This window comes from Scyliorhinus torazame, chromosome 5 (assembly GCF_047496885.1).
Source record: "Scyliorhinus torazame isolate Kashiwa2021f chromosome 5, sScyTor2.1, whole genome shotgun sequence".
In the NCBI taxonomy this organism is placed as follows: domain Eukaryota; kingdom Metazoa; phylum Chordata; class Chondrichthyes; order Carcharhiniformes; family Scyliorhinidae; genus Scyliorhinus; species Scyliorhinus torazame.
The window spans coordinates 72,623,955-72,649,651 of record NC_092711.1 but is presented as its reverse complement, the minus strand read 5'-3'; the positions used below and the strand labels follow the sequence as shown (position 1 = coordinate 72,649,651).

The 25,697-nt window shown below is 49.8% G+C and overlaps 2 protein-coding genes across 4 annotated transcripts; one reads left to right on the top strand and one right to left on the bottom strand.

Annotated features, from left to right (window-relative positions):
* LOC140418414 (uncharacterized) lies at nucleotides 1–22,230 on the bottom strand. 3 transcript variants are annotated; one of them, XM_072501881.1, is made up of 2 exons: nucleotides 22,146–22,230; nucleotides 1–1,984 (listed from the first exon to the last, which is right to left on the bottom strand). In XM_072501881.1, the coding sequence occupies exon 2, from the start codon at nucleotides 1,867–1,869 to the stop codon at nucleotides 694–696; it is 1,176 nt and encodes a 391-aa protein (XP_072357982.1). In that variant the 5' UTR covers nucleotides 1,870–1,984; nucleotides 22,146–22,230; the 3' UTR covers nucleotides 1–693. The 3 variants fall into 3 exon arrangements, with proteins under 3 accessions (XP_072357982.1, XP_072357984.1, XP_072357983.1); XM_072501883.1 differs by lacking the exon at nucleotides 22,146–22,230 and adding an exon at nucleotides 21,855–22,119; XM_072501882.1 differs by lacking the exon at nucleotides 22,146–22,230 and adding an exon at nucleotides 4,426–4,945.
* LOC140422611 (uncharacterized) lies at nucleotides 11,235–25,697 on the top strand. The gene is made up of 3 exons (XM_072507618.1): nucleotides 11,235–11,367; nucleotides 17,640–19,203; nucleotides 25,412–25,697. The coding sequence occupies exons 1-3, from the start codon at nucleotides 11,235–11,237 to the stop codon at nucleotides 25,695–25,697; spliced, it is 1,983 nt and encodes a 660-aa protein (XP_072363719.1).

Below are 25,697 nucleotides of genomic sequence, written 5' to 3'. Positions count from 1 at the left end.
TAACTTTAACATGTTTATTTCTCGGCCGGGGCTAAAACCACTGTGTCTCTTGAAAGTCACAATAGCAAGCCAAAGTCAATACATCTAACAGCAGGATTTATACATTTTTGGTTCATTTCTGAGGGCAGCTCCCTCGCATTCCTATCTGTGCTCTCAGCTCAATTATAATTCAGCCCCCTCAATTATAATTATCTTTAAGCCTAGTGCACCCATTCCCAAGGCCGTTATTGCAGTTTGTCTGGTTCAAAAACAAGTGATACATTTTTGCTACCAGAAGCCTGTCTTGACATTTCTTCACACAAAGCTTTACCTAACATTTTGTTTTTCCCATAAAGTTCCAATCCATCTTGAGCCAAACTCTCATTTATCGATCATCAGCCAAACTCTCAGCAGCAGAGGCAGCTGATCGGATTTACTCAATCTCAGTCACAAAGAAGCTCCACAAGCTCCTCACACTTCTTGTTGGAGCTGAGGATGGAAGAGACAGGGGAGAGCAAGAGTACTTCAAAAGGAACTAACTTGTGTCAGAGATATGAATAAGTTTCAACACACTGCGTATTTAACACCAATCTAATTTATTTGACTTTTAGCTAGAATATTAGCTCCTGTAAATGGGCTGGAGTTTGTTATCAGCAGAAATGAACATAGTTCAGTCCTGAATGTGGAATTAACAACAAAATCCATTCACTGTGGTTACTTGTGGCCTCGTTGATGCTGCTGCAGGTTGGATGCCTGAGTGAATATCTTCCCACACTCTGAGCAGGCGAATGGCTTCTCCCCAGTGTGAACTCGCTCGTGCCTCAGCAAGTGGGATGACCGAGTGAATCCCTTCCCACACTTGGAGCAGGTGAATGGTCTCTCCCCAGTGTGAACTTGCTGGTGTCCGGACAGAGTGGACAACTGAATGAATCCCTTCCCACACTGTGAGCAGGTAAATGGCCTCTCCCCAGTGTGAATTCGCTGGTGAATCAGCAGGTGGGATGACCGAGTGAATCCCTTCCCACACTCTGAGCAGGTGAATGGTCTCTCCCCAGTGTGAACTCGCTGGTGGCTCTGCAGGTCATATGATCGAGTGAATCTCTTCCCACACTGAGCGCAGGCAAATGGCCTCTCCCCAGTGTGAATTCGCTGGTGATTCTGCAGGTTGGATGACTGAGTGAATCCCTTCCCACACTCTGAACAGGTGAACGGCCTCTCCCCAGTGTGAACTCGCTCGTGTTTCAGCAAGTGGGATGGCCGAGTGAATCCCTTCCCACACTTGGAGCAGGTGAACGGTCTCTCCCCAGTGTGAACTCGCTCGTGTTTCAGCAAGTGGGATGACCGAGTGAAAGACTTCCCACACTTGGAGCAGGTGAATGGTCTCTCCCCAGTGTGAACTCGCTCGTGTTTCAGCAAGTGGAATGACCGAGTGAAAGACTTCCCACACTTGGAGCAGGTGAATGGTCTCTCCCCAGTGTGAACTTGCTGGTGTCCGGACAGAGTGGACAACTGAGTGAATCCCTTCCCACACTGAGAGCAGGTGAACGGCCTCTCCCCAGTGTGAACTCGCTGGTGTCTCAGCAGGTTGGATGTATCACTGAATGCCTTCCCACACGTGGAGCAGGTGAATAGTCTCTGCCCAGTGTGTATTTGCTGGTGTGTGAACAGGCCGGATGACTGAGTGAATCTCTTCCCACACTTGGAGCAGGTGAATGGTCTCTCCCCAGTGTGACTGCGTCGATGAATTTCCAGCTTGGATGGGACAGTGAATCCTTTTCCACAGTCCGCACATTTCCACGGTTTCTTCTCCGTGTGACTGCATTTGTGGCTTGTGAGGCCTGATGACGTGTCCGGTTTCTCCCCATTGTGAACAATGCTTTTTCCTTCCATGTTCAAAATCCGCTGATATTCAGGATATGATAAATTGAGGCTCTGTCAGATCCTGATGTGATGCTTGGTTTGTGTTTCCGGACCTTGAAGCCTTTCCTTCGAACACCCGGTGAAACTGATTCAAAACAGAAAATAGAGTGAGAAAGAACGCACAAAAACACAAAGGCAGGTTGTGAAATTGAGCTGAATGAATCTGGTCATTTGTGGGGCCGGCACTGGGAACAAAAGTGACCATAAACACCCAACTGGCCCCTTTGGGAGGAGAAAGAGGTGAATAGGGATTTTGTATATCTATAAGACATATTAAAGAGAATAGATGGCAGAGCAAATACGATCTTGAGCTTCATAAACAGTAATATTGATTCCGAAACAGGGAAGCCAGGCTACCGGTGACACAGTGATTAGCACTGCTGCCTCACAGTGCCAGGGACCCAGGTTCAATTGCGGCCTTGGCAACTGTGTGTGTGTGGAGCTTGCACTTTCTCCCAGTGTCTGCATGGGTTTCCACCCGGTGCTCAGGTTTCCTCCCACAGTCTGAAGAAGGGCAAGTTAGGTGGATTGGCCTTGATAAATTTCCCCTTAGTGTCCAGGAATGTGCAGGTTCGGTGGGGCTATGGGGTTACAAGGACAGGGTAGGGGTGTGGGCCTAGGCAGGGTGCCCTTTCAAAGAATCGGTGCAGACTTGATGGGCCGAATGGCCTCCTGCTCTGTGGGAATTCTATGGTTCTAATTCTATTCTCTGAATCTTTATAAAGCTCTGGTCACCACTCTTCAGGAAGAATGTGAAAATTCTTGGAGAAGGTGCAGAGGAGATTTACCAGAATGGTTCCTGCAAAGGAGGTTGAGGGAGACTTGATTCAGGGACAAAAGCTTAGGCCAGATTTCCATCGGGTGGGCAAAGAAACTGTTTCCATTCACTGATCGTACAAGCAGTCGGGACACAGATGTAAAGTTTTGGGTAAAACCTGGATTGAACTATATAAGATGCTGAGGGGTCTTGACAGGGTGGATGTGGTGAGAATGTTTCCTCTTGTGGGAGAATCTAGAACAGGGGGGTTACTGTTGCAAAATAAAGGGCCACCCATTTCAGATGGGGATAAGGATATTTTTTCTCTTGAGGGTTGTAGGACAGGGTGTGGCACAGTGGTCAGCATTGTTGCCTCACAGCACCAGGTACCCAGTCTATGACTCATCTTTCATTCCCTCACCTACAGTATAAATATCTCCCACTTTCTCTGTCTTTTAGCTTTGACAAAGAATCATCTGGAATCGAAATGTGAGCTCCTTTCTCTCCCCACTGATGCTGCCAGACATGCTGAGATTTTCCTGCATTTTCTCTTTTGGTCCTGGGTTCAATTCCGACCCTGGGTGACTGTGTGGAGTTTACACGTTCTCCCTGTATCTGTGTGGGTTTCCTCCGGGTGATCCGATTTCCTCCCACAGATCAAAGGTCTGCAGGTTCGCTGGATTGGCCATGCTTAAATGGCCCTGAGTCTCCAACAATGTGCAAGTTGGGTGGGATTATGAGGGTGGGGTGGGGAGCTCTTTCGGAGGGTCGATGTGGACTCGATGGGCTGAATGGGGTCAATCTGCACTGTAGAGATTCTTTGACTTTGGAACACATCTTTAAAAGGCAGTGGAAACAGTGTTCTTGGATATTTTTAAGGCAGAGCTGGATAGATTCTTGATAAGCAAGGAGGTGAAAGGTTATCGGTGTTGGCCAGAATGTGGAATTGAGGTTAAAATTAGATCAGCCGATGGGGCAGCACGGTGGCGCAGTGGTTAGCACTGCTGCCTCATAGGTCCGATCACAGCCCCGAGTCACTGTCCAGGTAGAGTTTGCACATTCTCCCCATGTCTGCGTGGGTCTCACCCTCACAACCCAAAGATGTGCCGGGTAGGTAAATTAGCCACAATAAATTGCCTTTTAATTGGGAAGAAGAAAAGAATTGGGTACTCTAAATTTAAGGGAACAATATTGGAAAATAAAAGAATTAGGTACTCCAAATTCTTTTTTTTAAATTAGATCAGCCGCAAACTTATTGAATACTGGAGCAGACCTGAGGGGACGACTCCCGGTTTGTGTGTAAGGAGCAGGCTCGAGGGGCCGACTCCCAGTTTGTGTGTAAGGTGCAGGCTCGAGGGGCCGGCTCCCAGTTTGTGTGTAAGGAGCAGGCTCGAGGGGCCGACTCCCAGTTTGTGTGTAAGGTGCAGGCTCAAGGGGCCGACTCCTAGTTTGTGTGTAAGGTGCAGGCTCGAGGGGCCGACTCCCAGTTTGTGTGTAAGGAGCAGGCTCACCAAGACAGACGGTAACATTTGAATTGATTGAAAGTTTACTGATGACCATGAAACCATTGTCGATTGTTGGTTCACTCATGTCCTTCAGTGAAGGAAATCTCTGTCTGGCCTACATGTGACTCCAGATCCACAGTCAGCTGGCTGACTCTTAAAATGCTCTCTGAGATGCACTCAGTTCAAGGGCAATTAGTGATGCTGGCCCAGCCAGAAACACCCACATCCCGTGAATGAACAGAAAAGAAAATCTGCCATCCTTACCTGGTCTGGCCGACACGATTCCAAACCACAGCAATGTGGTTGACTCTTTAAATGCCCTCCGAGATCCAGCAGAGGGCAGTAGGATCCAGCAGAGGGTAGTAGACCGGACCTGCTGATTGGCCGTTGCTGGGGAAATTTGCATACGTCCGTGTGCTCACCCTAACTTGGAGGCGTACATGAACAAGAGACCCTACCTGTTCAAGTGAAGACAAGCATCCAGCAGAGGGCAGTAGAGCGGAGCTGCTGATTGGCCGTTGCAGGGGGAATTTGCATACGTCCGTGTGCTCACCCTAACTTGGAGGCATACCTGAACAAGAGACCCGAACTGTTCCAGTGAAGACAAGCATCCAGCAGAGGGCAGTAGAGTGGAGCTGCTGATTGGCCGTTGCTGGGGAAATTTGCATACGTCCATGTGCTCACCCTAACTTGGAGGCGTACCTGAGCAAGAGACCCTAGCTGTTCAAGTGAAGACAAGCATCCAGCAGAGGGCAGTAGAGCGGAGATGCTGATTGGCCGTTGCAGGGGAAATTTGCATACGTCCGTGTGCTCACCCTACCTTGGAGGCGTACATGAACAAGAGACCCTACCTGTTCAAGTGAAGACAAGCATCCAGCAGAGGGCAGTAGAGCGGAGCTGCTGATTGGCCGTTGCAGGGGAAATTTGCATACGTCCGTGTGCTCACCCTAACTTGGAGGCATACCTGAACAAGAGACCCAAGCTGTTCAAGTGAAGACAAGCATCCAGCAGAGGGCAGTAGAGCGGAGCTGCTGATTGACCGTTGCAGGGGAAATTTGCATACGTCTGTGTGCTCACCCTAACTTTGAGGTGGTTTGTGGAGGAGCTCTTGTCAAGTGACACTTAAACCTGAAACATTTCTTCAGTGTTTCCCTCCCTACCCCCTCCTCTAACCAAAAAAACCAACCGCTGTAAGGATCAAGAGGAAGGCTCGAGGGCAGGTAGAAGTGGAAAGTTGAACCGTGATGTCACAGCCTGCAGGTAAGGAATTGGCTGGTGACTGGTAAGTAGTTTTTATTTATTTTCCCTCATGTGTTATCGTGCGGGGCGCAGAGGTTGCTGAGTGAGTGCTTGCTGAGAAGGGGAGTGAATAACAGGTAAGCTCTTTCTTTCCTTTTTTTTATCTAGAGGGATGACAGGGAAGGTAGTGCAATGTTCCTCCTGCAGAATGTTTGAGGTGAGGGACGCCGTCAGTGTCCCTGCTGATTTCATCTGTGGGAAGTGCACCCATCTCCAGCTCCTCAGAAACCACGTTAGGGAACTGGAGCTGGAGTTGGATGAACTTCGGATCATTCGGGAGGCAGAGTTGGTCATAGATAGAAGCTTCAGGGATGTAGTTACTCCGAAGAATAAAGATAGATGGGTGACGGTGAGAGGGGCTGGGAGGAAGCAGTCAGTACAGGGATCCCCTGTTGCCCGTTCCCCTTAGTAACAAGTATACCGCTTTGGATACTGTTGGGGGGGGGGGGGCTTACCATGGTTAAGCCATGGGTACAGGTCTCTGGCACAGAGTCTGTCCCTGTTGCTCAGAAGGGAAGGGGGGAGAGCTGTACAGCATTAGTCATTGGAGACTCCATAGTTAGGGGGATAGATAGGAGATTCTGTGGGAACGAGAGAGACTCACGGTTGGTGTGTTGCCTCCCAGGTGCCAGGGTGCGTGATGTCTCGGATCGTGTTTTCGGGATCCTTAAGTGGGAGGGGGAGCAGCCCCAAGTCGTGGTCCACATAGGTACCAACAACATAGGTAGGAAAAGGGATGGGGATGTAAGGCAGGAATTCAGGGAGCTAGGGTGGAAACTTAGATCTAGGACAAACAGAGTTATTATCTCTGAGTTGGTACCCGTGCCACGTGATAGCGATACGAGGAATAGGGAGAGAGGAGTTGAACACGTGGCTACAGGGATGGTGCAGGAGGGAGAGTTTCAGATTTCTGGATAATTGGGGCTCATTCTGGGGTCGGTGGGACCTCTACAAACGCGATTGTCTGCACCTGGACCAGAGGGGTACCAATATTCTGGGGGGGAAATTTGCTAATGCTCTTCGGGAGGGTTTAAACTAGTTCAGCAGGGGCTTGGGAACCTGAATTGTAGCTCCAGTATACAGGAGGTTGAGAGTAGTGAGGTCATGAGTAGGGTTTCAAAGTTGCACGAGTGTACCGGCAAGCAGGAAGGTGGTTTAAAGTGTGTCTTCATCAATGCCAGGAGCATCCGGAATAAGGTGGGTGAACTTGCGGCATGGGTTGGTACCTGGGACTTCGATGTTGTGGCCATTTCGGAGACATGGATAGAGCAGGGACAGGAATGGTTGTTGCAGGTGCCGGGATTTAGATATTTCAGTAAGCTCAGGGAAGGTGGTAAAAGAGGGGGAGGGGTGGCATTGTTAGTCAAGGACAATATTACGGTGGCAGAAAGGACGTTTGATGAGGACTCGTCTACTGAGGTAGTATGGGCTGAGGTTAGAAACAGGAAAGGAGAGGTCACCCTGTTAGGGGTTTTCTATAGGCCTCCGAAAAGTTCCAGAGATGTAGAGGAGAGGATTGCAAAGATGATTCTGGATAGGAGCGAAAGCAACAGTGTAGTTGTTATGGGAGACTTTAACTTTCCAAATATTGACTGGAAACGCTATAGTTCGAGTAAATTCGATGGGTCCGCTTTTGTCCAATGTGTGCAGGAGGGTTTCCTGATAGAGTATGTAGATAGGCCAACGAGAGGCGAGGCCATATTGGATTTGGTACTGGGTAATGAACCAGGACAGGTGTTACATTTGAAGGTAGGTGAGCACAATTCGATTACGTTTACTTTAGTGATGGAAAGAGATAGGTATATACCGCAGGGCAAGAGTTATATCTGGGGAAAGGCAATTATGATGCGATGAGGCAAGACTTAGGATACATCGGATGGAGAGAAAAATTGCAGGGGATGGGCACAATGGAAATGTGGAGCTTGTTGAAGGAACAGCTACTGCGTGTCCTTGATAAGTATGTACCAGTCAGGGAGGAAGTGGTCGAGTGAGAGAACCGTGGTTTACTAAAGCAGTCGAAACACTTGTCAAGAGGAAGAAGGAGACTTATGTAAAGATGAGACATGAAGGTTCAGTTAGGGCGCTCGAGAGTTACAAGTTAGCTAGGAAGGACCTAAAGAGAGAGCTAAGAAGAGCCAGGAGGGGACATGAGAAGTCTTTGGCAGGTAGGATCAAGGATAACCCTAAAGCTTTCTATAGATATGTCAGGAATAAAAGAATGACTAGGGTAAGTGTAGGGCCAGTCAAGGACAGTCGTGGGAAATTGTGCTTGGAGTCCGAGGAGATAGGAGAGGTGCTAAATGAATATTTTTCGTCAGTATTCACACAGGAAAAAGACAATGTTGTCGAGGAGAATACTGAGATTCAGGCTACGAGACTAGAAGGGCTTGAGGTTCATAAGGAGGTGTTAGCAATTCTGGAAAAAAGGTGTGAAAATAGATAAGTCACCTGGGCCGGATGGGATTTATCCTAGAATTCTCTGGGAAGCTAGGGAGGAGATTGCTGAGCCTTTGGCCTTGATCTTTAAGTCATCTTTGTCTGCAGGAATAGTGCCAGAAGACTGGAGGATAGCAAATGTTGTCCCCTTGTTCAAGAAGGGGAGTAGAGATAACCCCGGTAACTATAGACCAGTGAGCCTTACTTCTGTTGTGGGAAAAATCTTGGAAAGGTTTCTAAGAGATAGGATGTATAATCATCTGGAAAGGAATAATTTGATTAGAGATAGTCAACACGGTTTTGTGAAGGGTAGGTCGTGCCTCACACACCTTGTAGAGTTCTTTGAGAAGGTGACCAAACAGGTGGATGAGGGTAAAGCAGTTGATGCGGTGCATATCGATTTCAGTAAAGCGTTTGATAAGGTTCCCCATGGTAGGCTACTGCAGAAAATACGGAGGCATGGGATTCAGGGTGATTTAGCAGTTTGGATCAGAAATTGGCTAGCTGGAAGAAGACAAAGGGTGGTGGTTGATGGGAAATGTTCAGACTGGAGTCCAGTTACTAGTGGTGTACCACAAGGATCTGTTTTGGGGCCACTGTTGTTTGTCATTTTTGTAAATGACCTGGAGGAGGGCGTAGAAGGATGGGTGAGTAAATTTGCAGATTACACTAAAGTCGGTGGAGTTGTGGACAGTGCGGAAAGATGTTGCAAGTTACAGAGGGACATAGATAAGCTGCAGCGCTGGGCTGAGAGATGGCAAATGCAGTTTAATGCAGAAAAGTGTGTGGTGATACATTTTGGAAGGAATAACAGGAAGACTGAGTACTGGGCTAATGGTAAGATTCTTGGCAGTGTGGATGAGCAGAGAGATCTCGGTGTCCATGTACATAGATCCCTGAAAGTTGCCACCCAGGTTGAGAGGGTTGTTAAGAAGGCGTACGGTGTGTTCGCTTTTATTGGTAGAGGGATTGAGTTTAGGAGCCATGAGGTCATGTTGCAGCTATACAACACTCTGGTGCGGCCGCATTTGGAGTATTGCATGCAATTCTGGTCGCCGCATTATAGGAAGGATGTGGAAGCATTGGAAAGGGTGCAGAGGAGATTTACCAGAATGTTGCCCGGTATGGAGGGAAGATCTTATGAGGAAAGGCTGAGGGACTTATGGCTGTTTTCGTTAGAGAGAAGGTTGAGAGGTGAATTAATTGAGGCATACAAGATGATCAGAGGATTGGATAGGGTGGACAGTGAGAGCCTTTTTCCTCGGATGGTGATGTCTAGCACGAGGGGGCATACCTTTAAATTGAGGGGAGATAGATATAAGACAGATGTCAGAGGTAGGTTCTTTACTCAGAGAGTAGTAAGGGCGTGGAATACCCTGCCTGCTACAGTAGTGGACTCGCCAACACTAAGGACATTCAAATGGTCATTGGATAGACATATGGACAATAAGGGAATAGTGTAGATGGGCTTTAGAGTGGTTTCACAGGTCGGCGCAACATCGAGGGCCAAAGGGCCTGTATTGCGCTGTAATGTTCTATGAGATGGCTGAGCAAGCCACTCGGTTTAAGGGAAATTAGGGATGGGCAATAAATGTTGGCCCAGCCATTGACTCCCACAAATGATTAAAATAAAATCCTGGAGACTCCAGTCAGTCAATCCGGGAGAGTTGCCATCCGGTCCAGGCACCTTGTCCTCTGTAAAGATGGCGGCCGGTAACCCGGGCCTGTCACCGCTCAGCTCTCACTCTGTTCGGTGCTGTTTAAGACGGGACCGTTAACATTTTCCTCGGGAGTTGAAGCCTCCACGGGGTATTTATGAAGCCTCCCGGCTCACTCCGCAGCTTCTATTGCTCCCGGCTACAATCCTGAAAGTTGCTTGATTATTTCTTTCCCGCTCCTCGATTCGTCAGCGACAACCTGAACTGCGGATGCGCCGGGCACAGCCCGAACGGTGACAGTGCCCAGTGAGTGATTGGCGGCGGTACCGGACCAATAGGAATTGTGAGGGTTGGCCTGGCGGACCAGATGGGAGCTGCTGGTCCTCCAACCGATGGTAGTGAGTGAGGGGCGGGGCTGGACTGTGAGTGAAGCATGCGCAGTGCGGGTGATGGGCAGACGGGTCCACAATGGGTAAAGGGGGGGATGGTGGGGCGGACGATCCAGTGGGTGGACGGAGAGGCTCCGGAAACCCTGGGAATAAACTGAGCGGATCCCCCCTCCCCCCGTTTACACCGACCAGGGCCGCAGCTCTCAGATCAATGAAGAGCAGCTTTGTATCAGGTTGGTCATTGGTTCCAGAGGTTGTTCCCTGGTCTCCAGCGTCGCTTCTTTATCAGTGAATCATTGAATGGTTACAAGACAGACTGAGGCCATTCAGCCAGTCCTGTTTGTGCTGGCTCTCTTTGCCAGAGCAAATCAGCTCCTCTCACTCCCCTGTCCTTTCACCAACAAGACCAGCAGCAAATATTCCCCATCCCCAGTTACCTGTGGAGAAGTTGATGTTTGACCTTCTTGACCCGCTGCAGTCTGTGTGGTGAAGGTGCTCCCACAATGCTGGAGTTACAGGTTATTCACCTTCTTGGTTAGGAATCGAACAGAGTGATCAGGGATCACCCAATTAGTAGGGTCCAAACTGAAGGACCACCCAAAAGAGCACGAAACCCCCCCAAGAATAATAAGAGTTCGCCACATGTTCGTCCTCTCTTGGACCTGGTACCCCGGTCCGGCCATCTCCAATTGCAACAACACCAGAAGCAAGTCCAAGTTTAACGCTCGCTACCAGACGGATGAGTCCCGCTGAGCAGCAGTTACTCCTTCGGACTCGATAGATCCAGAATCGACCAGTGGCTACTGTTTCTCTGACCTAAACCGGGTGTCCGAAGTTAAGTACAGGTTGTCATAGTCGATAGGTGTAGTTAACTAGTAGTGTTTATGTTGCATGACTAATTGTGTGTAAATAAAATAGCCTTGACCTTGAACTAACTAACTGGTGTTTGGCTCTTTGGTCGATAGCCGGTTGAACCTTGTGTTGGTATCATTTGATTCCTGGCGACGCGAAGCATTAGAATATAGATAACATAGAAAGAAGGGCAAACTCACTGATTGCCATCATTGGAACTGAGCCACAGAAAGGACAGAGTAAAAGAAGAAAAGGCAACAATTTGATTGGTCGATTGGCCTCCTTCTGCACTGAAGGAATTCTATGGTTCTGAGACTCCATTTGTCAACAGAATATTCATCAATAATTTGGTTTTCTGCAATTTTGATTTGTCGGCTCAGATTGAATTAAGGCATCAGAAACAGGAACAGGAGTCGGTTATTCAGTCCATGTTCTAAACATGCAGGATATTTTGAAGCAGAGATTTTCTGAAGCATCAACACCAGGATGTGTAAAGAAATGGGACAGGAGCCTGGGTCTTTGCTGCATCATCAACAGATCAAGAGTCAAGGATTGCTTCCTGAGATTGGAAGGTAACTCACGGAGTTCCCACATTCCAAATCAGAGACAGGGAACGACAGGCCCCACAATCACAGGGAAGATGCTTGAGGATCCTAACAGATTCAGTTTCTGATCACTGGGGTGGAGAAGGAGCCATTAGAGATTCTCAAATGGCTTCTGAAAAACAAGGTCACGTCTTAATAATAACAATAATCTTTATTGTCACAAGTAAGCTTACATTAACACTGCAATGAAGTTACTATGAAAAGCTCCCAGTTGCCACATTCCGGCGCCTGTTCGGGTACACAGAGCGATAATTCAGAATGTCCAAATTACCTAACAGCACGTCTTTCGGGACTTGTGGGAGGAAACCAACGCAGACACGGGGAGAACGTGTAGCCTCCAACAGACAGTGACCCAAGCCAGGAATCAAACCTGGGACCCTGACCCTGGACATTGAATTCTCCCGAACAGGCGTCGGGATGTGGCGACTAGGGGCTTTCACAGTCACTTCATTGCTGTGTTAATGTAAGCCTACTTGTGACAAAGGATTATTATTATAAATAAATCAAATCAAAACTGGCTCGTTGGTCCAGGGGTAAGATTCTCGCTTCAGGGGTTGTGCTCTATGAAAATGTGAGAGGTCCCGGGTTCAAATCCCAGATGAGCCCTTTGATGTTGTTTCTTATTGGGGGCAGCACGGTAGCATAGTGGTTAGCACAATTGCTTCACAGCTCAAGGGTCCCATGTTCGATTCCCGGCTTGGGTCACTGTCTGTGCGGAGTCTGCACGTTCTCCCCGTGTGTGCGTGGGTTTTCTCCGGGTGCTCCGGTTTCCTCCCACAGTCCAAAGATGTGCAGGTCTGGTGGACTGGCCATGCTAAATTGCCCTTCGTGTCCAAAATTGCCCTTAGTGTTGGGTGGGGTTACTGGGTTATAGGGACAGGGTGGAGGTGTGGGCTTGGGTAGGGTGCTCTTGCCAAGAGTCGATGCAGACTCGATGGACCGAATGGCCTCCTTCTGCACTGTAAATTCTATGATAACCTATGAAACCTGGGTGAGGGTCACATTCAGGAGAAGTTATTAAAATGGAACAGATAAACTATATCAGGATTTACTGATATTTCCATTTGAATCACTGCTCCTGGCACCTGACACCTCTTGATCCATCACATCAACATTTGGCGGAACTGACTGCGCTGAGGTCTGTCTTGGATTAAAAACTGGAGGATCACTTGTCATCACAGAATCCTAGACATTTACAGCACAGAGGCCATTCAGCCCATTGTGTCTGTGTTGGCTGAAAATTCCTTGTCCAGTCTAATCCCATTTTCCACCTCTTGGTCTGTAGCCTGCAGATCACACAAACTCCACATACGATGAGGGTTTCTGTCTCTACCTCCCTTTCAGACAGAGTTCCAGATCCCCACCACCCCGGGTGAAGAAAATCCTCAATTCCCCTCTAATCCTGCCAACAGATACTTAAATCTCTGGCCCCAGGTTACTGATCTGTTTGTTCATGAAATAGGTCCTTCTGCCATCTGATCCACTATATCTGGGACCCTCAATGTTGCACACCTCAATTAAATGTCCACTCAGCCTCCTCTGTTCCACAGAAAACAATCGATCCAATCGTTCCTCTTGTTAAAATTCCCTAATCCTGGAAACATCCAGAAAAACCTCTTCCGTACTCTCTCCAGGAAGAATGTGATTGTACTGGAATGTGGTGACCAGAACTGTGCTCAGTGCTCTAGCTGTGATCTAACTCATGTTTTTTAGTTCTAGAATACCCATTCTCTAACCTTCAATGTGATGGAAACTGACAGCTGCAACCTGTCAGCATTTGAAAGATATTTATAAATGATTCGAGAGTTTCTTACAGTTGGGATCTTTCTCTGTTCTGTCCATTCGAGGTGTTTGATAACAGACTTTCTCCTGTGAATATCCAGCTGGAGTTTTGGGCCTTGATGTGTTTCCTTGTTCATCTTGTTGCCTCTAATCATTGAATCTTGTGGTTTCAGACACCAGAGAATCAAACTCCCAGCAACAGATTGTCTTTTACTGACTTTCTTAACAGCTCTGCAATAATACAGGCATAGTCATTCCTTACATAGTTCTGGTCCTCAGTGAAATACTTAAATGATGAGCTTTAGATGTTCTTCATATATTCCACAGGAAACTAAGGCGCCCACCAGAGAGTAAGGGAGTGAATCTGAACCGTGTCCCCGGGAAAGGAGCACCCTTGGGACCAGCCATCTGCCTTTCCCTCGGGGAACAGAACCGATAGGGACCTCGCTGCAAACCACACATCAAGGAAGCCCCCAAAGCCGGCCTGCCTTTCAAATCGGCCCGTGGGGAGGTATATTAAGCTCGTCTCCACTCAATAACGCCAATCTCAGCCGGAAATCGGAGTGGGAAATCATTAACCAGTGGCTCTGCGTGCGGCAAATCATTAACCAGTGGCTGTGTATGCGGCAAATCATTAACCAGTGGCTGTGTGCGGCAAATCATTAACCAGTGGCTGTGTATGCGGCAAATCATTAACCAGTGGCTGTGTGCGGCAAATCATTAACCAGTGGTTCTGTGTGCGGCAAATCATTAACCAGTGGCTGTGTATGCGGCAAATCATTAACCAGTGGCTGTGTGCGGCAAATCATTAACCAGTGGCTGTGTATGCGGCAAATCATTAACCAGTGGCTGTGTGCGGCAAATCATTAACCAGTGGTTCTGTGTGCGGCAAATCATTAACCAGTGGCTGTGTGTGCGGCAAATCATTAACCAGTGGCTCTGTGTGCGGCAAATCATTAACCAGTGGCTCTGTGTGCGGCAAATCATTAACCAGTGGCTGTGTGTGCGGCAAACTAACCAGTGGTTCTGTGTGCGGCAAATCATTAATCAGTGGCTCTGTGTGCGGCAAATCATTAACCAGTGGCTCTGTGTGCGGCAAATCATTAACCAGTGGCTCTGTGTGCGGCAAATCATTAACCAGTGGCTCTGTGTGCGGCAAATCATTAACCAGTGGCTCTGTGTGCGGCAAATCATTAACCAGTGGCTCTGTGTGCGGCAAATCATTAACCAGTGGCTCTGTGTGCGGCAAATCATTAACCAGTGGCTCTGTGTGCGGCAAATCATTAACCAGTGGCTCTGTGTGCGGCAAATCATTAACCAGTGAACAGAGTTAATTTTCAGAGAACCACTTTCACTTGGAATTATTTTTCCATGGAAGTGGCTGATCAGCCATGATATTGTAGAGAAGAGCATGCTCAATGGGCTGAATGGCCTGCTCCTTTCCTATGTACCAGTCCTGGGAGTGTTTGTTGGGGACAGTGTAGAGGGGGCTTTACTCTGTATCTAACCCCGTGCTGTACCTGTCCTGGGAGTGTTTGATGGGGACAGTGCAGAGGGAGCTTTACTCTGTATCTAACCCTGTGCTGTACCTGTACTGGGAGTGTTTGATGGGGACAGTTTAGAGGGAGCTTTACTCTGTATCTAACCCCGTGCTGTACCTGTCCTGGGAGTGTTTGATGGGGAGAGTGTAGAGGGAGGTTTACTCTGTATCTAACCCCGTGTTGTACCTGTCCTGGGAGTGTTTGATGGAGACAGTGTAGAGGGAGCTTTACTCTGTATCTAACCCCGTGCTGTACCTGTCCTGGGAGTGTTTGATGGGGACAGTGTAGAAGGATGGAGCTTTACTCCCTGTCTAACACGTTGCTCTGTGTAGATCAATGTTGGTCACACTCCAGCTTTTCACACTTTGAACCGGTGTTTTCTCTTTCTGCACCTGTGTTATCCATGTCAAATGTTTAAATATTCAGGAGGAACAATGTTTATGTTGAAACCCGATCGAGCCCCTCGTCCAGAACCTGAGCCACAGGCTACAGCTGGTGTGTAACCTGTAACCAGATCCCAGCAGCATTAAAACAAGCTGACAACCGACAGTAGCTCCTTGTATAGCGAAAGCTGCTCCCGGACTGTCAGCAGAAACAGGACCGAAGAAGACCCTCAAGCTCTTCGCCATAAATATGAAGCTAATGAGGTAATCACAATTTGCAGTCAAATATATTCAACCCCTCCCATCTCTCTCTGTACCCCGAAGCCCGACCTTGCATAGAAATTTGGGAAGGACACAAAGGCGTTTGTGGGAGCGAGGTGAAGCAACAAGAGGGGATGATGATGTGGGGGGGGGGGGGGGGGGGGGGGGGTTGTGGAGGGTAGTGGAGAGGATCTGAGAGGGAAGGTGGACAAGGCTGTGTCATGGGGGCGGCTGCGGGGGGAGGGGGGGGCGGATTCCGGAGGGGTCCATTCCAGAGGAGGGGGGTCCTAGAGGCTTCGGGTAACATAGAACATTACAGCACAGTACAGGCCCTTCGGCCCTCGATGTTGCGCCGACCTGTGAAACCACTCTAAAGCCCATCTACACTATTCCCTTATCGTCCATATGTCTATCCAATGACCATTTGAATGTCCTTAATGTTGGCGAATCCACTACTGTTACAGGCAGGGCATTCCACGCCCTTACTACTCTCTGAGTAAAGAACCTACCTCTGACATCTGTCTTATATCTATCTCCCTTCAATTTAAAGCTATGTCCCCTCATGCTAGACATCACCATCCGAGGAAAAAGCCTCTCACTGTCCACGCTATCCAATCCTCAGATCATCTTGTATGCCTCAATTAAGTCACCTCTTAACCTTCTTCTCTCTAACGAAAACAGCCTCAAATCCCTCAGCCTTTCCTCATAAGATCTTCCCTCCATACCAGGCAACATTCTGTTAAATCTCCTCTGCACCCTTTCCAATGCTTCCACATCCTTCCTAGAATGCGGCGACCAAAATTGCACGCAATACTCCAAATGCGGCCGCACCAGAGTGTTGTACAGCTGCAACATGACCTCATGGCTCCGAAACTCAATCCCTCAACCAATAAAAGCGAACACACCGTACGCCTTCTTAACAACCCTCTCAACCTGGGTGGCAACTTTCAGGGATCTATGTACATGGACACCGAGATCTCTCTGCTCATCCACACTGCCAAGAATCTTACCATTAGCCCAGTACTCTGTCTTCCTGTTATTCCTTCCAACATGAATCACCTCACACTTTTCTGCATTAAACTCTATTTGCCACCTCTCAGCCCAGCGCTGCAGCTTATCTATGTCCCTCTGTAACTTGTAACATCCTTCCGCACTGTCCACAACTCCACCGACTTTAGTGTCATCTGCAAATTTACTCACCCATCCTTCTACGAGGGGAGGTTACTGAGATCCCCCCACCCCCCAGCATGATGGGGTCTGGGGGAAAAGAGTCGAACCGCAGAATCCCTACAGTGCAGAGAGAGGCCATTCAGCCTATTGGTTCTGCACCGACCCTGTGAAAGAGAACCCGAATCTAGGCCCACTCCCACCTGGGTGTGGGTGCATGTCTTGGGGAGGTGTCCTGTGTGTGGGGGGGGGGGGGTCCTGTGTGTGGGTGCGTGTCTGGGGAGGTGTCCTGTGTGTGGGAGAGGTGTCCTGTGTGTGGGTGTGTGTCTGGGGAGGTGTCCTGTGTGTGGATGCGTGTCTGGGGGCAATGGCCTGTGTGGGGTGTGTGTCTGGGGAGGTGTCCTGTGTGTGGGGGGGGTGTCCTGTGTGTGGGGGAGGTGTCCTGTGTGTGGGAGAGGTGTCCTGTGTGTGGGGAGGTGTCCTGTGTGTGGGTGTGTGTCTAGGGGAGGTGTCCTGTGTGTGGGGGACGTGTCCTGTGTGGGGTGTGTGTCTGGGGAGGTGTCCTGTGTGTGGGTGTGTGTCTGGGGGCAATGTCCTGTGTGGGGTTTGTGTCTGGGGGAGGTGTCCTGTGTGTGGGGGAGGTGTCCTGTGTGTGGGTGTGTGTCTGGGGGAGGGGGTGTCTGGGAAGATGTCTTGTGTTTGTGGGTGTGTGTGGGGGACGTGTCCTGTGTGGGGTGTGTGTCTGGGGAGGTGTCCTGTGTGTGGGGGAGGTGTCCTGTGTGTGGGGGAGGTGTCCTGTGTGTGGGTGTGTGTCTAGGGGAGGTGTCCTGTGTGTGGGGGACGTGTCCTGTGTGGGGTGTGTGTCTGGGGAGGTGTCCTGTGTGTGGGTGTGTGTCTGGGGGCAATGTCCTGTGTGGGGTTTGTGTCTGGGGAGGTGTCCTGTGTGTGGGGGAGATGTCCTGTGCGTGGGTGTGTGTCTGGGGGGTCCAGCTCCCCTCACTGACCCCCTGTTTTGTTTGCTTTACAGGCCGTGGGGCAGGACGTTGTTGCTGGCAGTGAGGCCCCCTGCTCCTCCTCCTGGGTACGGGGCTCGGCTGCCCCTCAGACTGCCTCTGCTGGAGCCCGAACCGGACGGGGAGCTGCTCGTCCCGGGGGCTGGAGTCGCTGCCGCGGGGGATCCCGGCTGGCACGCGGGCGCTGGACCTAAGTGACAATCGGCTGGAGTGGCTGGACTGGGGCCCGGGACGGGGCCTGAGCCGCCGGCTGGAGGAGCTGGAATTGAGCCACAACCGGCTGCGGGAGCTGGAGGCCGGCGCCCTGGGCGGCCTGGAGCGGCTGCAGCGCCTGGGCCTCGGCCACAACCTCCTGCGCTACCTGCAGCCCGGAACCCTCCGCGGCCTGGCCGCCCTGCGCAGCCTGGAGCTGGCCGGCAACCCGCTGCTGCTGCTCGGCGACCACACCTTCCGCGGCTTGGCCGCCCTGCGCACCCTCAGCCTGGGCTCCCCCGAGCTGGCCTGGGCCGGCCCGCGAGCCTGGGCCGGCCTCAGCGGCCTCAACCAACTCACCGTCCGTGGTGCCGCGCTGACCTGGCCACCCGGTCCTGCCCTCTCCCCCCTCCTCAACCTGACCGCCCTCCGCCTGCTGGCCTTCCCCAAGGCCGCCGCCCTGCCCGGCCGCCCCTTCCAGGACCTCTCCCGCCTCCGCCTGCTGGAAATCGACTCCTGGGCCTCACTGGCCCAACTAGGCCCCGACTGCCTCCAGGGCCTCAATTTGGTTTGGCTCTCAATCACCCACTGCAACCTCAGCACTGTCCCCCATGCCAGCCTGAGGACTCAGGCCTACCTGCGCTTCCTCAACCTCTCCTATAATCCCATCAGTGCCATCCGCGGAGCGCTGCTGCAGCACGTAACCCGCCTGGAGGAGCTGCGATTGGTGGGCGGCCGTCTGCGCATCATCCATGACGCCGCCTTCCGCGGCCTCGTCTACTTCCGGCTGCTGGACGTCACGGCCAATCAGTTGGCCAGCTTGCCGGCTGCTGCCTTCCGCTCGCTGGCCTCCCTCCAGAGCCTGGGCCTCGGCCTCAACCCACTGGCCTGCGACTGCCGCCTGCTCTGGATCGTCCGCCACCGCCTCCGCTTCCTGGGCCCCCAGCCGCCCACCTGTGCCTCCCCGCCGTCCCTCCACGGCCGCCGCCTGCCCGAGGCCGCCGGCTCCCTCCCTGCCAGCACCTTCAGCTGCCGCCGGCCCCGCATCCACGACAAGAGGCCGCAGCGGCTGCAGGCCCGAGAGGGCCAGACAGTCACCCTCCGCTGCTCGGCCGACGGCCAGCCGCCGCCCCTCATCCTGTGGCTCAACCCACGGCGCCAGCGGCTCGGCCACCCCGAGGCGGGGATGAGCCTCCCCGGGGCGGGGATGAGCCTCCCCGGGGGCCTGGGCCTAGTATCTGAAAATCTGGGCCTGAACCCCGAGGACCGCGGCCTCCTCCCTGGGCGTCCGGACCCCAGCCTGCCCCCCGCGCCCCCGCTCCTCTCCGGACCCGCCGTGGGCTGCAGCCGCCTCCTGCCAGACGGCAGCCTGCAGATCACCTCGGTCCGCCGCATGGACTCCGGCACCTATCGCTGTGTGGCCCGCAAGGCCGGCGGCAACGACACGGCTCGGCCTCGCTACAGGTGCGGCCGCTCTCGCTACAGGAGCTGGGACTGGCTGGGTGCTCCGACTCCCGGGCCAAGGCCGGCCTACGGCCCGGATATCCCTTCGACACCCACACGCTGCTGGTGGCCACCACCATGGGCTTCGCCTCATTCTTCACCGTGGTGTCGCTCTGCTTCACTTTACTCTTCATCTGGAGCCGGGCCAGCGGGCCCATCAAACACAACAACATCCATGTCGACTTCGTGCCACACGCGGGCGGGGGCGGCAGAGGCGGCGACGGGGATGACGCTAAATTCAACATGAAGGTGGTCTGAGGGCTGACGTCACTGTCCGAGACGTCACTGCGACCCCATCTATGCTGCAATTGCTAAAGGACAAGTGTCCCATATGCCTTTTTCACCATCCTATTAACCTGTCCTTCCACCTTCAGAGATCTCAGAACAAACTCACCACGGTCCCTTTGTTCCTCAGACGCCCCAGTGTCATGCCGTTCATTGAATGCTTCGTTGTCAAATTACGCCTGCCAAAGTGTGTCACCTCACATTTTTCAGGGTTAAATTCCATCTGCCACGTTTCTGCCCATTTGACCATCCTGTCTATATCTTCCTGTAACCAAAGACACTCAACCTCACTGTTAACCATCAGGCCAAGCTGTGTGACATCCACAAAGGTAATGATTCTACCCCACACATAGTCATCTATGCCGTTTATATAAATGACAAACAACAGGGGACCCAGCGCAGATCCCTGTGGTACGCCACTGGACACTGGCTTCCAGACACTAAAGCAGCCATCTGTCATCTTCCTCTGTCTCCTACAGCCAAGCCAATTTTGAATCCACCTTATCATGTTACTCTGTATCACATGTGTATTTGTCTTCTTTATAAAGTCTCCCATGTGGGATCTTGGCAAAGGCTTTGCTGAAATCTATGTAAACTACATCACTACCACCATCGACATACCTGGTGTCAATCAATCAATCAAAATTTGTTAGGCATGACCTCCCGCTGCCAAAGCCATGCTGACTATTCCTGATCAAACCTTGCCTCTCCAAGTGGAGATAGATTCTCTCCTTCTGAATTTTCTCCGATAGGTTCCCTACCACTGATGCGAGACTCACTGGTACTTAGTTCCCTGGCTTATCTCTACAACCTTTCTTAAATAGTGGGATCATATTAGCTGATCTGCAGTCCTCTAGCACCGACCTCGTCGCCAAAGAGCAATTAAAAATTTGGGTCGGGGCCCCTGCAATCTCACCTCCCACAGCATCCTGGGACACAATTCATCCAGACCTGGAGATTTGTCCACTTTTAAGCTTGCCAACACTTCCAATGTCTTGTCACTCCCTCTGTCAATTCGCTCAAGAACCTCACAGTTTCTCTCCCCGAGTTCCAAGTCTATCTCCTCATTCTCTTGGCTGGAGACGGATGTGAAATATTTATTCAACACCCAACCAATGTCCTCTAAAGTTTCTCTCCATTTAGATAATAAATTGCCTTTTTATTCCTCTGACCAAAATTGATAACCTCACACTTATGCATGTTAAATTCCATCTTATCAAATGTATTCTGGAAGTCCAAACACATCTACAGTACCCCCATTATCCGCCTGGCTTGTTACATCTTCCAAGAACTCCAAAAAATGAGTCAAACACGATTTACCCTTTACAAAACCACACTACAAAGTCTTACAACATCAGGTGAAAGTCCAACAGGTTTGTTTCGATGTCACTAGCTTTCAGAGCGCTGCTCCTTCCTCAGGTGAATGAAGAGGTATGTTCCAGAAACATATATATAGCCAAATTCAAAGATGCCAGACAATGCTTGGAATGCGAGCATTAGCAGGTGATTAAATCTTTACAGATCCAGAGATGGGGTAACCCCAGGTTAAAGAGGTGTGAATTGTGTCAAGCCAGGACAGTTGGTAGGATTTCGCAGGTCAGATGGCGGGGGATGAATGTAATGCGACATGAATCCCAGGTCCCGGTTGAGGCCGCACTAATGTGTGCGGAACTTGGCTATAAGCTTCTGCTCGGCGATTCTGCGTTGTCGCGCGTCCTGAAGGCCACCTTGGAGAACGCTTACCCAGAGATCAGAGGCTGAATGCCCTTGACTGCTGCCCCGACTGGAAGGGAACATTCCTGCCTGGTGATTGTCGCGCGATGTCCGTTCATTGCCACACTGACTCTGATGGATTGCGGTTTGGCTTTCCAAAAGTCCAATTACTACTTCCTCAATAATGGATTCCAACAGTCTCCCAACTACAGGCTTTAACTAACTAGTTTCCTACTTTTTGAACAGGAGGGATTACATTAGACTTTTCTACTAATGCAGTGACATTGTCACTGGATCAGTGTCTCTCCCCCCCCCCGGTCTCTACGAGGTTGTTTGCGGAGAGGAGCCAGAAGCAGCGGATAGTGAGAGTGGAGAATGTCCATCGGGGCTGGTTTAGCACACTGGGCTAAATCACTGGCTTTCAAAGCAGACCAGCAGCACGGTTCAATTCCCGTACCAGCCTCCCCGAACAGGCGCCGGAATGTGGCGACTAGGGGCTTTTCACAGTAACTTCATTTGAAGCCTACTTGTGACAATAAGCGATTTTCATTCATTGTTTCATTCAGCTCTCGGGCAGCACTGAGGATTTGTAAACCCCGCCTCCCGACACTGACCTCTCACCTGATACCTCACAATGCCAGGGTAATGACTGACGGCAGCTCCTGACCAATAGGGTGAAGGGGTGGATTCGAAAGGCCGGTGGGAATCGGCTGGTCCTCCAGCCAATCGGAGTGAACGAGGAGGCGGGACTGGGCCGAGTGAAGCATGCGCAGTTCGATTAATGGCGGCGTTCTTTCTCGGATGCATGATCCGTAAAGGAGGGAATGGCAGGACCGAGGGAGAGCTCAATTAGGCGCGTCGTTGGACACACTTCTTAAACATGTTATATTAACCGAAAATCCTACCGGTATCGGGGGGGACCTGAGCGGGGGGCCTGCAGCTTTCTCACAGACGAGACTAAATGGCGGCCATCTCTCTCGCGCGTACTCGAGGGGCTGCGCATGCGCATTCGTCAACGTTCTTGGGGCACGAGCAGCAATGCGCGCGCGCATCCACCATCTGTCTTGGGGGCAGCAGCGGAGCGCATGCTCAGTCGCCATCATTGCAATATTTTTGGAATGTTTCACCATGACAGACTGTTTCACTCTGAGTTACAAATTCTTATTTATGAGGCAGAACAATGATACATGTCCAGGGCAGTGACAATAATTCGTATTTATTGTGCCTTGACAAAATCAAGCATTTTAACACATCGCAGAGAAACGTTATAAAATAACAATTGACACTGAGCAACATGAGGAGATATTAGGAGAATCTTAATGGAGGAAAGTGAGTGAGAGAGTCGGAGAGTTTGAAGGAGGAAATTCCAGAGCTTGTGGCCCAGTCAAATGATAAAAGGCCAGTAATGGTGGACCGAATAAATCAGGTATGCTGTAGTGGCCAGAATTAAATTAGTGCAGAGATCTTGAAGGGGTGTGTGAGGAGATTACAGAGATCAGGATGATCACAACTATAGGAATCGAAGAATGGGAAATTTCAACTTTTGGTACTTCTTAAAAGGAAAGTGAGCACAGGGGATGGGTAAACAAGACTTGTTTGTATTGTATTTGTTTTATTGTCACATGTACTGAAGTACAGTGAAAAGTATTTGGTGTACAGTCATAAGTTCGGATATGGAGATGCTGGCATTGGACTGGGGTGAGCACAGTAAGAAGTCTTACAACACCAGGTTAAAGGAGGAAGGAGCAGTGCTCTGAAAGCTATTGATTTGAAACAAACCTGTGTAAGGACTTTAACCTGGTGTAAGACCTCTTACTGCAGTCATAAGTTCATAAGATACAGGAGCTGAATTAGGCCATTTGGCCCATCGAATCTGCTCCACCATTCTATCATAGCTGATATTTTCCTCATCTGCTCCCTACAATGCTAAAGACCAAGAGCGGGATTGCAAAATCAGCCAGAGCATCTCCTCGCTAGAACACATGTCCTAGGAGCAGGAGTAGGAAATGTAGCCTCCCGCGCCTAAACATCTTCAATGTGATCATGGCTGATTCCATCCTGGCCTCAACTCCACTTTCTCCATAAAGCATTCTCCATAAACCTTCAACCCATCACCAATTAAATATCTGTCTAACTCCTCCTTGAATTTACTCACTGTCACTACATCCACCACACTCTGGGGTAGCGAATTCCACAGATTCACAATCCTTTGGGAGAAGTAGTTTCTCTTCAAATCTGTTTTTAACTTGCTACCTCTTATTCTAAGATCATGACCACTCGGTTGAAATTCCCACGAGAGGAAGCATCAGCTCCATGTATACTTTATAATCTTTAATATTGTCACAAGTAGGCTTACATTAACACTGCAATGACGCTACTGTGGAAATTCCCTAGTTGCCACATTCCGGCGCCTGTTTGGGAATACAGAGGGAGAATTCAGAATGTCCAATTCACCGAATAAGCACATCTTTTGGGACTTGTGGGAGGAAACCCGAGCGCCCGGCGGAAACCCACGCAGACACCGGGAGAATGTGCAGACTCCACACTGACAGTGACCCAAACCAGGAATCAAACCTGGAACCCTTGCACTGCGAATCAACAGTGCTAACCACTGTGCTGCCTTGCCACCCATTATCCATATCTTTTACCATCTTCTTTACCTCAATTAGATCGCCCCTCATTCTTCTAAACTCCAGAGAGTATAGGCCTAAACTGTTCAATCTCTCCTCATACGACAAACCCCTCATCTCTGGAATCAATCTAGTGAACCTCCTCGGAACTGCCTCCAATGCGACTACATCTTTCACAAATAAGGGGACAAAACTGTGCACAATACTCCAGGTGCAACATTACCAATGCCTTGTATAGTTGCAACAACACTTCCTTACTCAATTCCTTTTGCTAACATTCCATTTGCTTTCCTTATTATCTGCGGCACCTGGATGCTCGTTTTCTGTGACTCATGCACAAAGACACCCAGATCCCTCTGCATAGGAGTTAAACTCCATTTGCCACATTTTGGCCCACTCTCCTAACCTATCGATATCCATTTGTAAGGTTCTTATTTTCTCATTGCAGTTTACTGTCCCACCTATATTTGTGTAATCTGCGAATTTGGTTTTTGAACCTTCTATCCCTGTATCCAAGTCGTTAATATAGATTGTAAATAACTGGGGCCCAAGGACCGAACCCTGTGGCAGCCCACTAGTTACATCTTGCCATCCAGAATAAGAACTATTTATCCTGACTCTCTGTCTCCTGTCCTTCTGCCAGTCTTCTATCCAAGCTAATAAATTATCCTAATCCCATGTGATCTCACTTTGTCAATTAACCTTCTTTGTGGCAACTTATCAAACACCTTCCAGAAGTCCAGATACACTACATCTACAGGATCCCCATTATCCACTTTGCTTGTTACATCGTCGAAGAACTCACAATTCTTTAGTCCAGAAATTAACTTCTTAGTATTTGGAATGGTGGAATGTGAATTCAGTTTTTAAAAATCTGGATTTAAAAGTCTAATAATGACCATGAAACCATCATTGATTGGCATAAAAACCTATCTGGTTCACTCATGTCCTTTAGGAAAGGAAATCTCCTGCCCTTACCTGGTGCGGCCCACATGAGATTCCAGACCCACAGCAAAGTGGTTGACTCTTAAAATGCCCTCTGAAATGGCTGAGCAAAGCACTCAGAGTCCAGAGAAGGTTCCCAAGAATGTTTCCAGGGATAAATATGAGAAGACGTTGGGTCTGTTTTCCGTGGAGAAAAGAAGGCTGATTGGAGACTTGTAGAGGTAATCAAGATCCTGAGGGCTTTAGACGGGGTAAATAATGAAAATCTATTTCCCTTCTGGAGTACATCAAGAACTGGAGAGCACAGATTCAAAATAATTAGCAAAAGGAACAGAAGTGATGCGAGGAAAAAGGTTTTCACCCAGAGGGTGGTTGGTGTCTGGAACGAACATCTTAAGAGGGTGATGGAGGCAGCTCCAATCAAGGTATTTAAACGGGAATTGGATTGTTATCTGAAAAGAAAGAATGTGCAAGGTTACAGGGATAAGGCAGGGGAGTGGGATTAGGTAGGATGTTCTTTCAGTGAGCAGTGCAGACTCGATGGGCTGAATGGCCTCTTCCTGAACTGTAATGATTCTGTGGTTCTGTCAGCACAGGCCCTCCAGCATCAGCATTGGAACTGAAACTCGGATCATTAATTCAACACAGAACCACACTGGAATTTCAGAAAACTGGGAAATCTTCCGAGGGCAACTGACACCAACATCAGGTGAAATTCACCAACCGCCCAATGTCTCCAACAGATTGATAGGATTGATGAAAGCTCAGTGTTTAATCTGGGAGAAGGTGAACCAGAGAACAGAAATCATTCAGAGTAAGAAAAGATCAAAAATAATGTCCCAATCAGTAACAGGAGATCAATCAGTCTCCTCTTATCATTGA